At 39.4% G+C, this 16231-nt stretch overlaps 1 protein-coding gene across 4 annotated transcripts in view; it reads right to left on the bottom strand.

Moving 5' to 3' along the window:
• CHN2 (chimerin 2) overlaps nucleotides 1–16231 on the bottom strand; it is a 323464-nt gene that overhangs the window by 141913 nt on the left and 165320 nt on the right. For all 4 annotated transcript variants that reach the window (XM_061198631.1, XM_061198629.1, XM_061198628.1 and 1 more), the window contains one exon: nucleotides 14558–14613. In XM_061198631.1, coding sequence (XP_061054614.1) covers nucleotides 14558–14613 — 56 coding nt within the window. The remainder of the gene's footprint in view (nucleotides 1–14557; nucleotides 14614–16231) is intronic.

Genomic DNA, 16231 nt, shown 5'->3' with positions numbered 1-16231 from the left:
CCTGGTAGCGCAGTGGTTGGGAATCTGCCTGCCAATGCAGGGGACACAGGTTTGATCCCTGGTCTGGGGGGATCCCACATGCCGCGGAGCAACTAAGCCTGCGAGCCACAGCAACTGAGCCCGCCGGCTGCAGCTGCTGAAGCCCGTGAACCTAGAGCCCATGCTCTGCAACGGGAGGGGCCACTGCAGTGAGAGGCCCGCACACTGCGGCGAGGAGTGGCTCCCACTCGCCACAACTAGAGAAAGGCCCACGCACAGCAACGGAAACCCAATGCAGCCAAAAAAAAAAAAAAAAAAAAAAGCAAGAGTAAATAGATTTAGCCAGGATTTCTGCACAGTCACAAGGTAAGGAAAACATCAAAAAGAGCTGGAGTTCATAAGAATATATACCAAATATGGACAAACATGAGTATGAATCACCTGATTAGAACTGAATTTGAATATTTTTGTTAATTAGTCCTGCAAACATAAGACTAAGAAGGGTGGGAGGGCGGTGGTGGGCGTAGAAAACCAGGTTAAATTAAGCACTGACCATTCCCCTACAAAGATTCATATTGGGCCTCTGCAACATACGAGGGTGTGGGAAAGCTAGATGTAGCAAAGAAGAAAGGCAAAGGCAAAATACTTTTAAAGGGTGGAAAATAACATCTAGGAGGAAGTACATCTAGAAAAAAAGGCGGCTATGGGGTAACTTGGCATTGACTTTGAAGTTCATGAAAAATCTAGCACAGTGCTGGGCAAACAGTAAGTATCATCAGGAGACAAAGCATCTTGATTCTCCTAGTCCAGGGCATAGGGAAAGCAGCATGAAACAGAAAGTAGAGAGACCATTTCATTCGAAAAGATACACTCACCCCAATGTTCCTGGCAGCACTATTTACAACAGCCAACACGTCGAAGCAACCCAAATATCCATTGACAGATGAATGGATAAAGAAGATGTGGTATATATACACAATAGAATACTACTCAGCCATAAAAAAGAATGAATGCCATTTGAAGTAACATGGATGGATCTAGAGATTATCATACTCTAGGAAGCCAAATAAGTCAGAAAGATACAAACAAATACCATATGATACCATTTATAGGTGGAATCTAAAAAAATGATACAAATGAACTTATTTACAAAACAGAAACTGACTCACAGAAATAGAAAAAAAAACTATGGTTACCTAAGGTGAAAGGGGAGGAGGAATAAATTAGGAGTTTGGGATTAACAGAGATATACTACTATATATAAAATAGATAAACAAAAAGGATTTACCGTATAGCACAGGGAACTATATTCAGTATGTTGTAATAACCTATAATGGAAAAGACTCTGAAAAAGAGTATATATATAGTATACATGCATATATATATATATAAAATTGAATCACTTTGTTGTACACCAGAAACTAACACAGCATTGTAAATCAACTATACTTCAATTTAAAAAAAAAAGAAAGTAGAGGAAGTGAGAACAATGGCTCCAGCAGTGGTCCTCCCACTTGAGCGAACATCAGAATGACCTGCAGGGTTTGTTAAAACCCAGATTGCCGGGCCCCAACTCCGAGTCTGTGATTCGTAGGTCTGGGGTGGGCCAGAAAATCTGCATTTCTGATAGGTTCCCTGGTGATGCCGCTGCTGCTGGTCTTAGGACCACACTTTCAGAATCACTGGGTTAGAAGGCCAGTCCTGGATTTGGACTATCTGAGTCTGAATCTGGCTCTGCCCTTCCTGTGCTATTTGTCTCATTTCCTCTTGTAAAACGAGACAGATAACAATTGCCATGGCACTGTTATGAGAAATAACATATGTGAAACTCTTAACCCAGTGCTCAGGGCGCCGTAAGTGATCCATATGTGTGGATTACTATGGAAAGACTGACAGCAGTAAATAATTAGGTAATATCCCTTAGAGCAGCCATAGTCAAATCGGGATGGTCTGAGACTGTGCCATCCACATTATTTTTCAAACGTCTCACTGCTTGATTAGCCAGGCCACGCTACCCTAGGAAACATGGCTTGCTCGGGGCAAAGTGTAACCTGCCCCCACCAGCATTATTTCTCAGTTAATGTTTAACGAGATGAGTCAAATGTGAAGCATGTCTTTTAAACCTCACTAGTGCACACAGTGCTATGTACCTGTTCCCTTTCTCAGAGGATCCTGGCCACACCTGAAATTTTGTTGGACCTGACCTCTGAGTCACAGAGCAGACATACTGTGGGTTGTTCTAGATAGCAACTGGTGTGGAGACCTTTGCTTTCTGTTTGGGTAAGGTTGGCCCTACAAAAGCCAGCACCTCCTCATAACCTCTGTGCCCTCAGTCTGGACCAACCCTCTCCCTCCCCCGATCTGTGAGCAATGGTATCTTGGGTTATGGCTGTCACAGACTAAGTAAGGATAACAGAGTGTGTGCTGTAATCCATGATGCTGTCGGTTATTCTTTTTTTTTTCTAAAACAACTAACTACGCAATGTAGTACTTCATCTCTAGTAGTAGCTTCTTAAGAAATTTTACTTCTCAGAGGGCAGACAGCAGAAGCAAGAAGAACTACAATCCTGCAGCCTGTGGAACAAAAAACACATTCACAGAAAGATAGATAAGATGAAAAGGCAGAGGGCTATGCACCAGATGAAGGAACAAAATAAAACCCCAGAAAAACAACTAAATGAAGTGGAGATAGGCAATCTTCCAGAAAAAGAATTCAGAATAATGATAGTGAAGATGATCCAGGACCTTGGAAAAAGAATGGAGGCAAAGATCGAGAAGATGCAAGAAATGTTTAACAAAGATCTAGAAGAATTAAAGAACAAACAAACAGAGATGAACAATACAATAACTGAAATGAAAAATACACTAGAAGGAATCAATAGCAGAGTAACTGAGGCAGAAGAACGGATAAGTGACCTGGAAGACAGAATGGTGGAATTCACTGCTGTGGAACAGAATAAAGAAAAAAGAATGAAAAGAAATGAAGACAGCCTAAGAGACCTCTGGGACAACATTAAATGCAACAACATTCGCATTAGAGGGGTCGCAGAAGGATAAGAGAGAGACAAAGGACCTGAGAAAATATTTGAAGAGATTATAGTCGAAAACTTCCCTAATATGGGAAAGGAAATAGCCACCCAAGTCCAGGAAGCACAGAGTCCCATACAGGATAAACCCAAGGAGAAACACGCCAAGACACATAGTAATCAAATTGGCAAAAATTAAAGACAAAGAAAAATTATTGAAAGCAGCAGGGGAAAAACGACAAATAACATACAAGGGAATTCCCATAAGGTTAACAGCTGACTTCTCAGCAGAAACTCTACAAGCCAGAAGGGAGTGGCATGATATACTTAAAGTGATGAAAGGGAAGAACCTACAACCAAGATTACTTTACCCGGCAAGAATCTCATTCAGATTTGATGGAGAAATCAAAAGCTTTACAGACAAGCAAAAGCTAAGAGAATTCAGCACCACCAAACCAGCTCTACAACAAATGCTAAAGGAACTTCTCTAAGTGGGAAACACAGAGAAGAAAAGGACCTACCAAAAAAACCCCAAAACAATTAAGAAAATGGTAATAGGAACACACATATCGATAATTACCTTAAATGTAAATGAATTAAATGCTCCAACCAAAAGACACAGGCTTGCTGAATGGATACAAAAACAAGACCCATATATACGCTGTCTACAAGAGACCCACTTCAGGCATAGGGACACATTCAGACTGAAAGTGAGGGGATGGAAAAAGATATTCCATGCAAATGGAAATCAAAAGAAAGCTGGAGTAGCAATACTCATATCAGATAAAATAGACTTTAAAATAAAGAAGGTTACAAGAGACAAGGAAGGACACTACATAATGATCAAGGGATCAATCCAACAAGAAGATATAACAATTATAAATATATATGCACCCAACATAGGAGCACCTCAATACATAAGGCAACTGCTAATAGCTATAAAAGAGGAAATGGACAGTAACACAATAATAGTGGGGGACTTTAACACCTCACTTACACCAATGGACAGATCATCCAAACAGAAAATTAATAAGGAAACACAAGCTTTAAATGACACAACAGACCAGATAGATTTAATTGATATTTATAGGACATTCCATCCAAAAACAGCAGATTACACTTTCTTCTCAAGTATGCATGGAACATTCTCCAGGATAGATCATATATTGGGTCACAAATCAAGCCTCAGTAAATTTAAGAAAATTGAAATTATATCAAGCATCTTTTCTGACCACAACGCTATGAGATTAGAAATCAATTACAGGGAAAAAAACGTAAAAAACACAAACACATGGAGGCTAAACAATACGTTACTAAATAACCAAGAGATCAATGAAGAAATCACAGAGGAAATCAAAAAATACCTAGAGACAAATGACAATGAAAACACGACGATCCAAAGCCTATGGGATGCAGCAAAAGCAGTTCTAAGAGGGAAGTTTATAGTAATACAAGCCTACCTCAAGAAACAAGAAACATCTCAAATAAACAATCTAACCTTACACCTAAAGGAACTAGAGAAAGAAGAACAAACAAAACCCAAAGTTAGTAGAAGGAAAGAAATAATAAAGATCAGAGCAGAAATAAATGAAATAGAAACAAAGAAAACAATAGCAAAGATCAATAAAACTAAAAGCTGGTTCTTTGAGAAGATAAACAAAATGGATAAACCATTAGCCAGACTCATCAAGAAAAAGAGGGAGAGGACTCAAACCAATAAAATTAGGAATGAAAAAGAAGTTACAACAGACACCACAGAAATATAAAGCATCCTGAGAGACTACTACAAGCAACTCTATGCCAATAAAATGGACAACCTGGAAGAAATGGACAAATTCTTAGAAAGGTATAAGCTTCCAAGACTGAACCAGGAAGAAACAGAAAATATGAACAGACCAATCACAAGTAATGAAATTGAAACTGTGATTAAAAATCTTCCAACAAACAAAAGTCCAGGACCAGATGGCTTCACAGGTGAATTGTATCAAACATTTAGAGAAGAGCTAACACCCATCCTTCTCAAACTCTTCCAAAAAACTGCAGAGGAAGGAACACTCCCAAACTCATCCTATGAGGCCACCATCACCCTGATACCAAAACCAGACAAAGATACTACAAAAAAAAGAAAATTACAGACCAATATCACTGATGAATATAGATGCAAAAATCCTCAACAAAATACTAGCAAACAGAATCCAGCAACACATTAAAAGGATCATACACCATGATCAAGTGGGATTTATCCCAGGGATGCAAGGATTCTTCAATATACGCAAATCAATCAATGTGATACATCATATTAACAGACTGAAGAATAAAAACCATATGATCATCTCAATAGATGCAGAAAAAGCTTTTGACAAAATTCAACACCCATTTATGATAAAAACTCTCCAGAAAGTGGGCACAGAGGGAACCTACCTCAACATAATAAAGGCCATATATGACAAACCCACAGCAAATACCGTTCTCAATGGTGAAAAACTGAAACCATTTCCTCTAAGATCAGGAACAAGACAAGGATGTCCACTCTCACCACTATTATTCAACATAGTTTTGGAAGTCCTAGCCACGGCAATCAGAGAAGAAAAAGAAATAAAAGGAATACAAATTTGAAAAGAAGAAGTAAAACTGTCACTGTTCGCCAATGACATGATACTATACATAGAGAATCCTAAAGATGCCACCAGAAAACTAGTAGAGCTAATCAATGAATTTAGTAAAGTTGCAGGATACAAAATTAATGCACAGAAATCTCTTGCATACCTATACACTAATGATGAAAAATTTGAAAGAGAAATTAAGGAAACACTCCCATTTAACATTGCAACAAAAAGAATAAAATACCTAGGACTAAACCTACCTAGGGAAACAAAAGACCTGTATGCAGAAAACTATAAGACACTGTTGAAAGAAATTAAAGATGATACCAACAGATGGAGAAATGTACCATGTTCTTGGATTGGAAGAATCAACATTGTGAAAATGACTATACTACCCAAAGCAATCTACAGATTCAATGCAATCCCTATCAAATTACCAATGGCATTTTTTACAGCACTAGAACAAAAAATCTTAAAATTTGTATGGAGACACAAAAGACCCCGAATAGCCAAAGCAGTCTTGAGGGAAAAAAACAGAGCTGGAGGAATCAGACTCCCTGACTTCAGACTATACTACAAAGCTACAGTAATCAAGACGACATGGTACTGGCACAAAAACAGAAATATAGATCAATGGAATAGGATAAAAAGCCCAGAGATAAACCCACGCACCTATGGTCAACTAATCTTTGACAAAGGAGGCAAGGATATACAATGGAGAAAAGACAGTGTCTTCAATAAGTGGTGCTGGGAAAACTGGACAGCTACATGTAAAAGAATGAAATTAGAACACTCCCTAACACCTTACACTAAAATAAACTCAAAATGGATTAGAGACCTAAATGTAAGACCAGACAGTATAAAACTCTTAGAGGAAAACATAGGAAGAACACTCTTTGATATAAATCACAGCAAGATCTTTTTTGATCCACCTCCTAGAGTAATGGAAATAAAAACAAAAATAAACAAATGGGACCTAATTAAACTTCAAAGCTTTTGCAAAGCAAAGGAAACTACAAACAAGACGAAAAGACAACCCTCAGAATGGGAGAAAATATTTGCAAATGAATCAACGGACAAAGGATTAATCTCCAAAATATATAAACAGCTCATGCAGCTCAATATTAAAAAAACAAACAACCCAATCCAAAAATGGACAGAAGACTTAAATAGACATTTCTCCAAAGAAGACATACAGATGGCCAAGAAGCACATGAAAAGCTGTTCAACATCACTAATTATTAGAGAAATGCAAATCAAAACTACAATGAGGTATCACCTCACACCAGTTAGAATGGGCATCATCAGAAAATCTACAAACAACAAATGCTGGAGAGGGTGTGGAGAAAAGGGAACCCTCTTGCCCTGTTGGTGGGAATGTAAATTGATACAGCCACTATGGAGAACAATATGGAGGTTCCTTAAAAAACTAAAAATAGAATTACCATATGACCCAGCAATCCCACTACTGGGCATATACCCAGAGACAACCATAATTCAAAAAGACACATGCACCCCAATGTTCATTGCAGCACTATTTACAATAGCCAGGTCATGGAAGCAACCTAAATGCCCATCGACAGACGACTGGATAAAGAAGATGTGGTACATATATACAGTGGAATATTACTCAGCCATAAAAAGGAATGAAATTGGGTCATTTGTAGAGACGTGGATGAATCTAGAGACTGTCATACAGAGTGAAGTAGGTCAGAAAGAGAAAAACAAATATCGTATATTAACGCATATGTGTGGAACCTAGAAAAATGGTACAGATGAACCGGTTTGCAGGGCAGAAATAGAGACACAGATGTAGAGAACAAACGTATGGTCACCAAGGGGGGAAAGCGGCGGGGGGGTGGGGATGGTGGTGTGATGAATTGGGAGATTGCGATTGACATGTATACACTGATGTGTGTAAACTCGATGACTAATAAGAACCTGTTGTATAAAAAAATACATAAAACAAAATTCAAAAACTCAAAATAAAATAAAATAAAATACTAATTCATGTGAAAATTTAAAAAAAAAGATGCACATTTCAAAAAAAAGAAAGAAATTTTACTTATCAATCACTGTTAATTCTCCCTCATTTTCCATATTCTGTTTTAAGGAAAAAAACCTTCTACTTTTGCCTCAACTTTCACTCAACTTATATATACATATGCTGTTCCTTGGTGGCCCTCTCCAGTTTAGCCATCTGTCCTCTCGGCTTGGAGCCTCTGAGCATCTGAATTCTATAGCAGCTTGTCCGCAAGAGCCCTTATCCACTGCTCACGATATCACCTTGGAAATGAATAAATATTTTCTAGGTGCAAACGTGCAAAGTCTGAGTTACATTAGAAGAAATTCAGAATATTCCAAAGAGAGTAAAATTTTTGGAAGGTTATGTATTTTGGTAGATGGCCTCACTTGTTAATAAAAAAAATCAGCTTTTTATTTAAAGAAGCAGAAAACTTGGTTTTATCTTTAGAAAAAAAATAAAACTTATGTGTCTAACAATTTTTTCTAACATTAGTTTTATGAGAAGGTTTTCCCCCTTTACAACAGTGGGTCTACAAGCAAAGTAAGTCTAGCTCAGGATGAAATCACATCAGCAAAAACGCCTGACTGCATTAGGAAGTGAGATGAAAGCCTGGGGGTAATAATGATGGGAAAAGCCTTTTATTCTAGGTTGTATCAATAGTAAGGGGAGAAAAGAGACCAGTGGAGAAAGTCTAGGATGAAAAGAAGAGAAATATTTCTGACCAGGGAAGAAATAGCCTTCTGATTACTACACATAAAGCCAATTAAAAGGTAATGGGATTGATTTTTGTTTGTGGCTTATAGAATCAATCTCATTACGTTAAAGACATATTGTCTAGGTGTCTTGAATCAGTAGAGTTTTCAAAAAACATTTATTTTCAATGAATAGAAGAAGAAAAGGGGGGAGGATGGCAGAATATTAGAAAACCACCTCTGAGTTTACTTTAAATCTGTGATTTGAAATGTACTGAGTTAGTTGAGAATGATACAGCCAATCAGTATGGTTTGTTAAGATCTTCCAGACATGTCTAAGACAAGATAAACGCCTAAAGCTACAAGACTCTAAGACGTGAAATCTAGGTATGGTGAATGAAAATTTAAAAGTCTAATGATAAAATGAAATGCCCTTATAGGCTTAAAAGGACAGTTTTTACAAATAAAGGTAGAAGGGATGAAATGGGTAGATATTTAGGAACACCAAAAGCTAGAGAAAATGCATAAAAAAGGGGGAAGGGGCACTTACGGTAATATTTAAAAAGTGAATACAATTCACTAGGAGGTAAAATAAGGTACTACGGCAACTTAAGATAGTTCACTGTCATCTGTACTTGGCTTAACCTCTGACAATCAAGAAAATAAAAAGGTTCTGATCATAAATGCTAGAAACTTCAGTTCTACAATTCACTTCTGCATTAAAAAAAATTTCCAAAATACTCTGTGGTAAGGGAGAGGGGAAGTAAAGCCGCATAAAATGGGGAACAATTTGAAATAATAGTATGTAATTTATTTCCCTGCTTTGAAATTGCTTTTTTTAATCCCATATTCACTACAACAATTTCAAAAAAGAATGACAAATGACACCAAATCATTTATAGTCATAAAAGAATTTCTGCATATTTTGTATTCTTCAGGTAATTCTTGGGGACCTTGCAAGTAAATCTTGACGTTTGGCCTTTTGGAAAGGCCAAAAAGAAAGTTAGAACGTTCCAGGAAAAAGTATTAGTCCATGTTTACGTAAGAACCTTAACAACAGCCAAAAAGTTCAACTCTCTCCCCTAATAACAGCATTGAGTAAATCTGATATGCTATTAGTAATAGTTTGAGAATTCTAAATTCCTTATGTTAGCAGTCTCTATCCTTTTTTTCATCATTTTTACCATATATTTACTGATTGCCCACTGCTGCTTGGCCCTGGGCTTAATGCTAGGGAAGTACTTATGATTAAGACTGGTGATGTCTCTGGAGCTTGTATTCTCCTGAAGAGAGATGTACAAGCAACAAGTAAACAGTTAAATATGATCAAAAGTATACTAGAGAGTGTATTAAGTCCTATAAACAAAATAAACAGGGTGAAACGAGAGAGAAGGTCTGTAGGTGCTAATTTTTAGGGGGTTCAAGGAGGGCTTTATTAGGTGAAATTTGATCTGAAACTTGGACAGGCAGAGAACTCAAGGACAAGAATTCCAGGCAAAGGGCAAATGCAAAGGCCCTGTGGTAGCAGCAGTATGATCTGTTTGATGAATAGGAGCAGGAGCTAGTGGGGCTGCAAGGCAGTGCACTCCGAGAAGAATGGTACAGACAGGGCAGTGAGGAAGGCAGGAGCCACACCATGGCTCACAGGCATGGCAAGAGGTCTTGCTTTTTTTTTTTTTCTTTTATTTATTTCTAAATTAATTAATTTGTTTGTTTTTATTTTTGGCTGCGTTGGGTCGTCGCTGCTGCATGCAGGCTTTCTCTAGGTGCGGCGAGCGGGGGCTACTCTTTGTTGCGGTGTGCAGGCTTCTCGTTGCGGTGGCTTCTCTTGTTGCGGAGCACCGGCACTGGGTGCACGGGCTTCAGTAGTTGTGGCACGTGGGCTCAGTAGCTGTGGCTCACGGGCTCTAGGAGCGCAGGCTCAGTAGTTGCGGCGCACGGGCTTAGTTGCTCCACCGCATGTGGGATCTTCCCAGACCAGGGCTCGAACCCGTGTCCCCTGCATTGGCAGGCAGATTCTCAACCACTGTGCCACCAGGGAAGCCCGAGGTCTTGCTTTTATTTTAAGAGCAATGGGAAGCTGCTGAAGCAGTTGGATTTATATCTAACAATGATGGTTTGGGCTCCTGTTTGAAGAATGGGGTGTGCGTGTGTGTGTGTGTGTGAGTGTGTGTGTGTCAGGGCGAGTGCCAGGAGTGGAAGCAGGGAGATGAGGCTGGAGGCTGCTGAGCAGCAACAATCCAGGTAAGAAACGATGATGGGCCCAACCCCATGGTAGTCCTGGAGGCAGAGAAGAGTGACAAATGCAAGATATATTTGGAGGTAAATGAACCTTGCTAAGAGAAAAGGGTGAGGGTAGGAGTGACAAGCATGCAGGTTTCTGAAGTTAGGTGCCATTTAATGGAGTGGGGTCCAGTTCTCCTTTGAGCATTAGGCTAGAGATGGCCAGTGGGACATCTCCCTGAAAAGGTCAAGTAGACAGATGGAGCGAGGTGTTTGTAGCCCAGGGGAGAGGTCTTAGCTAGAGATGCAAATTTAGGAGTCGATAGTCTGCACAATTCCTAGCAGACCACCCAGGCACACATTTGGTGATTAATAACTGCTTATGTGACGACTGATTGATAATTGACAGAAAGGGCAAGTGAGAATTTTGCATACCGGGAGATGTTCTGAATCTCATGGCATGGAGCCCTCGGGAAATGCTGGTAGAGAAGAGTGCCAGGTGCCGTGGCTGCTCAATAAATATTAATGTACCACGATGAATCTCAAGAAAGCCATGGACTATTATTTCAGTAACTGACCCTCCCTGGCTTAACTGGCGCCAGAGCCGTTGTTCAGCCACTTGTACCTTCTGTTCCTCATCCTCAGTATCTTTTTACATGGCAGCTTAATCCCTGACCCAGGCATCTTGCTTTGTTCTTGATCACTGCCTTTTTGGCCCTCACATCCAGAGAATACTGTCATTGCTGTGACTCTGTCCCTAATGACTGTCTCAGAACTTGCTCTCCACAGATTTCTGAATCTGCCATGAGTCATCAACACTGATTACCTCTGATGTGCCAGGCACCATTCTAGACCCTTGACACATAGATCCCACTTACAACACCCTGCACAGTAGCTGTTTGCCCTGGGGGTAGACCTTAATCCCCCTGAGAGAGTAAGTGCTTGGTTCTAAGTCAGGTAGCTGGAAAGTGGTAGAACAAGGATTCAAAACAAGTCCAGCTGACTCTGCAGCCGGGCTTCCCTTCCTGGGTTTGCAAAGCTCACTGGATTTCACCTGCTGAATCAGTCTGTACCCTCGATTGCCTAGTTCTCCAACAAAGTCCATTAGGCGGTTGGTATCCGTTGAGAGCCACCAAGCATTCAAGTCAGGTTGGCCTGTGTCTGTACACTTGAACGACAGTGTTCCATGACTGTAACTGCGGACTCACTTGGTGCTCTAATGTGGGATTTATCACTTTCAGTGGGAGGACCCGAAACTGAGAGAGGCCCATAGCCTGGGAGGTTATTAGTCATCAGAGAAACAAGAGATGGAGTGTGCTGGAGCAATACAGCCGGGCAGGCTTGCCAGGGACAAGGTGGCTGACAGGAGAGGGGCTGGAGACTAAGAAGGAGGGCAGCAAGGCCGTGTGTACAATAAAGCGAGGACTCAATAGCTAGCTGAGGGATACGATGGCAAAGACACAGAAAAAATCATAACTCATTGTTCAAAAGAAATAGCCTTTATGGCTTTATGTAAATGTGTTAATAAAACTTCAGTCTTTCTGGCCACACACTCAAACTGAAAGGCTTCTTCATTAGGCATATCCCCGAGCACGCAGGCGTGCTATAAGGCACGGAGCCGTTTGCTAAAACACCCTCTGCAGCAGGAGTGGTTTCACCAGCGACCACTCCTTCACTAGAAGGAGGCCAAGTCCTGGGAGGCCGAGCAGTGTGGGCAGGAATTATTTGCACAGGAGGACAAAGGGCCCTGAAGCTACCCTGGCTGGCGCTCGCCTCGGCAGCACCTGTTCCTCCAGCACACTCGGCCCTTTTATCACCTGACATCTGCCTGGCTGGATGGGCCCCACGCTGCCTGCTCAGGAAATGGAGTTGATGAATGTCCATTGCGTGTTAGGTTTCCTGGCAGAAATGAGATATGGAATTCCTAGAGGCAAGTTACCTAGGAATCCAGCATCCACCAGGCATAACTTATTAATGAATCAGATTGATAAAGGTCAAAATGTGAAAAGCTTGGTTTAAAAGACTGGAAAGAAGGAAGAAAAAAGCTGTACACATGCCATATCCTTTAGTCATAGCAGATGGTGGTGGCTTGTGGCTCACAGCTCTGCTTTGCTAAGGCCTCTGGGGCACTTCCTTCTGATACAAGTGTGATATTAAAGAGATAGGCTGTGGACCCTCAGCCCATAGGATGTCTGAAGAGTTTCAGGGGAACCCTGTGAAGAGGCTTCATGAAGCTAATCTGAATCTACCCATCTCCGCTGCTAACATTCCACCTGGCTTAGAGGACAACGGACATGGTTCCAAGGATTTTGAGAAACAAAGAGGTGCTCGGACTCTTTCTCTCTCTCTCGCTCTCTCTCTCTTTCTTTCTTTCCATTTCTCTCTCTCTTTCTTTCTCTGTTTCTTTCTCTCTCTCTCTCTTTTATACCCACCCATAGATAACATCTTAAATATATCTTTAATTACATACAATTAATATGACACTCAAAGCACCAATAGCCAAGTTCTTTGCTGTATTCCCAACACCTAGATCTAAGTCAGAACAGAGCAGTCTCTCTATCTATATATTATATATATATAAAATAAATGAACAAATGAATATTTACTATATCCCCTTGGGTTTCAAGTTCTAGTGCCCGACCTTACCAGTAGACTTTTTATTAATACCCCTAGGAAGAGACTTTAGTTGTATTTTAATTTTACAAACATTCTTTTCATGGAGACATTTAAACTCCTTTAACTCCCTACACATGGTTATATTTTTCCTGATGGCAAAATACTAAACGTAAAGTAGGACTGAAAGAATTTTTAACAACTTGTTTCTTATTTCTCACCCAAAATACCCTAATTAAAGCATCTCATTAAAATTTTTGTATTTATCCTATATTTCTCTTACTTGGATATTATTTAATAACCAAAAGACAAGTCAGCACGGTTAGTGACAGAACAAGATCATACCACCAAATAAAGATTTGACCTCATCCTGGATTTTTCCTTACAGATCAAATATTTTCTCTTCTCAGGCTATATTTCTGGGATGAGAATGTCCACTCTATTAAAATTCAGATTATCTGATGAACTTCAGTGCCCTTCAACAGAAGTAAAATTTCACGTAGAAACACTTATTAAACAGTGGTAAGTTGGCTCTGGGTGTGGGTACATATGTACCTAAGTCTTTGAGACAGATTCAAAACCAGATCCAGTCAGTCTGCCAGAAAGTACTGATGTTCAAGGAAAAATCTCAAGATTGTTGGAATTAGAGCCTTTCCCTCTGATAAGGCAGATGTGACACTTTAAAAGAAATCTGCTATTCTGTATTTAATCAAAGTCATAAAAACAAAAATAATCAAGGACCCATGGACCTTTGTTTGAAGGATATTGGTCTGGCTATTAAAGCACCTAGTCAGCATAAAAATAGAAAACAGAGCCTTAGTCCTGCCTTTCAAATCTTGCTGGCATCCCAGATGATAAGAGAACTGATGAGTGAAGGAGGGCTAGGCAAAGTTCTGTGCCTGGTAAGCATTTTTATGAGTCAATATATTTTTAAGCTTATCTCCAAGAATAAAAACCCAGTCACTTTTCTCGTAGGGATTTTTTTTAATATGACAAAATGTAAAGGTTTGCTAAATATGGGTGTTGAGAGTATCCAGATATTTATCATTCTCTGCATTTTCTCTTTTGGAAGCATTTCATAATAAAAAAGTGATAAAAGTATCAAAACTGCAGGAACAAAGAAAACAACCAGAACACACATTTTGGAGAGTTTACAAAGGATGCTTAATTTGCCTCTGTAGTAGTGAAAAATGTAAGACTTCTGATTCCAAGTTAGTGTTTTTCAAATAATACCTGATTTCAACATATAGATTATTTAGATGTTAAACTTGGTGACACTTTAACAAACATTAAAAGAAATCAACTCCCAGGAAATCTTAAGGTGCTCCAATATCAACATAGTGCTGACCATTCATCATATTTAACGAGGTGCATTGGAAATAGCTGAGTACTGACCTCCCCAGGACAAATGATCCTCTTGGGACGGGGGGCCTCTTGCTGTAACTGATACACTGCCAAATATAAAAAGAGAGAATTATAATTAAAAAGCATCAGCACATACCAACATGCCTTCAAACAGTTCTACCTAACCACCTTTCAAGAACTGCAAATTTCTCAACCAAAAAATAAAGGAGATACAGACACATTTTTAGACTGAATAAAGGCAGATCATTTATATGGAAATTATTCATAATGAATATAAACGGGCAAAATTGATTTTTAAAAATTCTTATAAGGACAATTTAGTTTCATAATTGTTACTGGCATTGTTCATGTTATGGCTTTCTTGGAAGACTAGATAGGACTAAAATTCTGTCGACAATTTTAAAGATGAAATTCTACTTGTGAGTACCTAGGTAGTAACATCATATAATAGGATTCCTGAATCTCAATGCTGATGTTTCTTGACATACCAGGGAAAGACTGGCATTAGAAAAGGAGTGGCATTCTCTGAAATGTTACAGTTATGGACAAAGACACAGCCGATTCTGTGAGTGAATGAAGCCCCAACTCATTTCTCTTTTCACGAGTTCCATTTTTGCCCCGCCCATCACCACGGATACTTACCTACTTGACTATTTCCCACCCATTGTCATTCCTTTTTCTTGGGCCCTTTAGTATCTTAAATAATAATAACTCTCTTATATCCTGTTTTAAAGACAGACTTTCAGGCTTGGGCATGGAGGAAAGCAGGTAATTGTATACAAAAATGTAATTTATCAGAATATTATTTGTGATTTTTCAGACTATAATGAGTGATTTTCTGCTGCTCAGCTAGTTTGATTACTTCTCTTAGAGGAAAAGCTACTCTATGCAGGTACCTTGGGGTTCTACTTCCATGGAAATAGAGGTTGAAAATAAACCTACTTGATGTTATCTTCAGAATCTTGAAGAGGGAATAATTAATGTCAAATAAATCTATGAATCATATCATAGAATACATCTATGAAACGTTAAAAATTAGATCACATAAAGTCTTCTAGAAAATGTAATAAGAGAAGCAAAAACTTCTCGCTTATTCTTAGGTCTAAAAATAAAAAAAGAAATTTTAATTGAAGGGCAGATGGTCATGTGGAAACAGACGTGGAAATGATGGGATGTATTTTGTACCTATGGCTCCCCAATGCCTTCAGCTCAACATGGTTATTTTCTTACCTAATTAAGGGTAGATGACTCAGCTTCCTAACAGAGAAGAAACCATCTAACCCTCATATGGCTGTTTTAACGTGCCGCATTTCTAAGCTTAGGTTGCCCACACTAATGACGATGCCTGTGTCACTTAAGGACAACTGTAGCCATGTATCAGAGACAGGTCAGAGAAGGCTTCTTGTGCAGGAGGAAACATGAGGAAGAACTGGCAAAAAATAGAGAAATAGTTTTGGACATTCCACTGACTCTCCCACTAGAGCCCATGCTCTCCTTAAATCACGACAGAGCCTGCATGGAATCCTTTATTCCTCTCGAATAAGCTCCAACACGAACTAACTGCTTTTCAGCAGGGTTTTGCTGTTAATGAGTGTAAAGGGAACCAAAGGGGGCATCCCCTAGAATCACAGAGCTTTAGAGCAATTGCAGAACCCACATCCAGAGAATCCTATCCTCTCTTCTCTTCCCATTGTCAATGCCCTC

This window comes from Eubalaena glacialis, chromosome 8 (genome assembly GCF_028564815.1).
Source record: "Eubalaena glacialis isolate mEubGla1 chromosome 8, mEubGla1.1.hap2.+ XY, whole genome shotgun sequence".
Classification (NCBI taxonomy): Eukaryota; Metazoa; Chordata; class Mammalia; order Artiodactyla; family Balaenidae; genus Eubalaena; species Eubalaena glacialis.
Note: the sequence above shows the minus strand (reverse complement) of the source record. Positions and strands in the feature narration are given on the sequence as shown.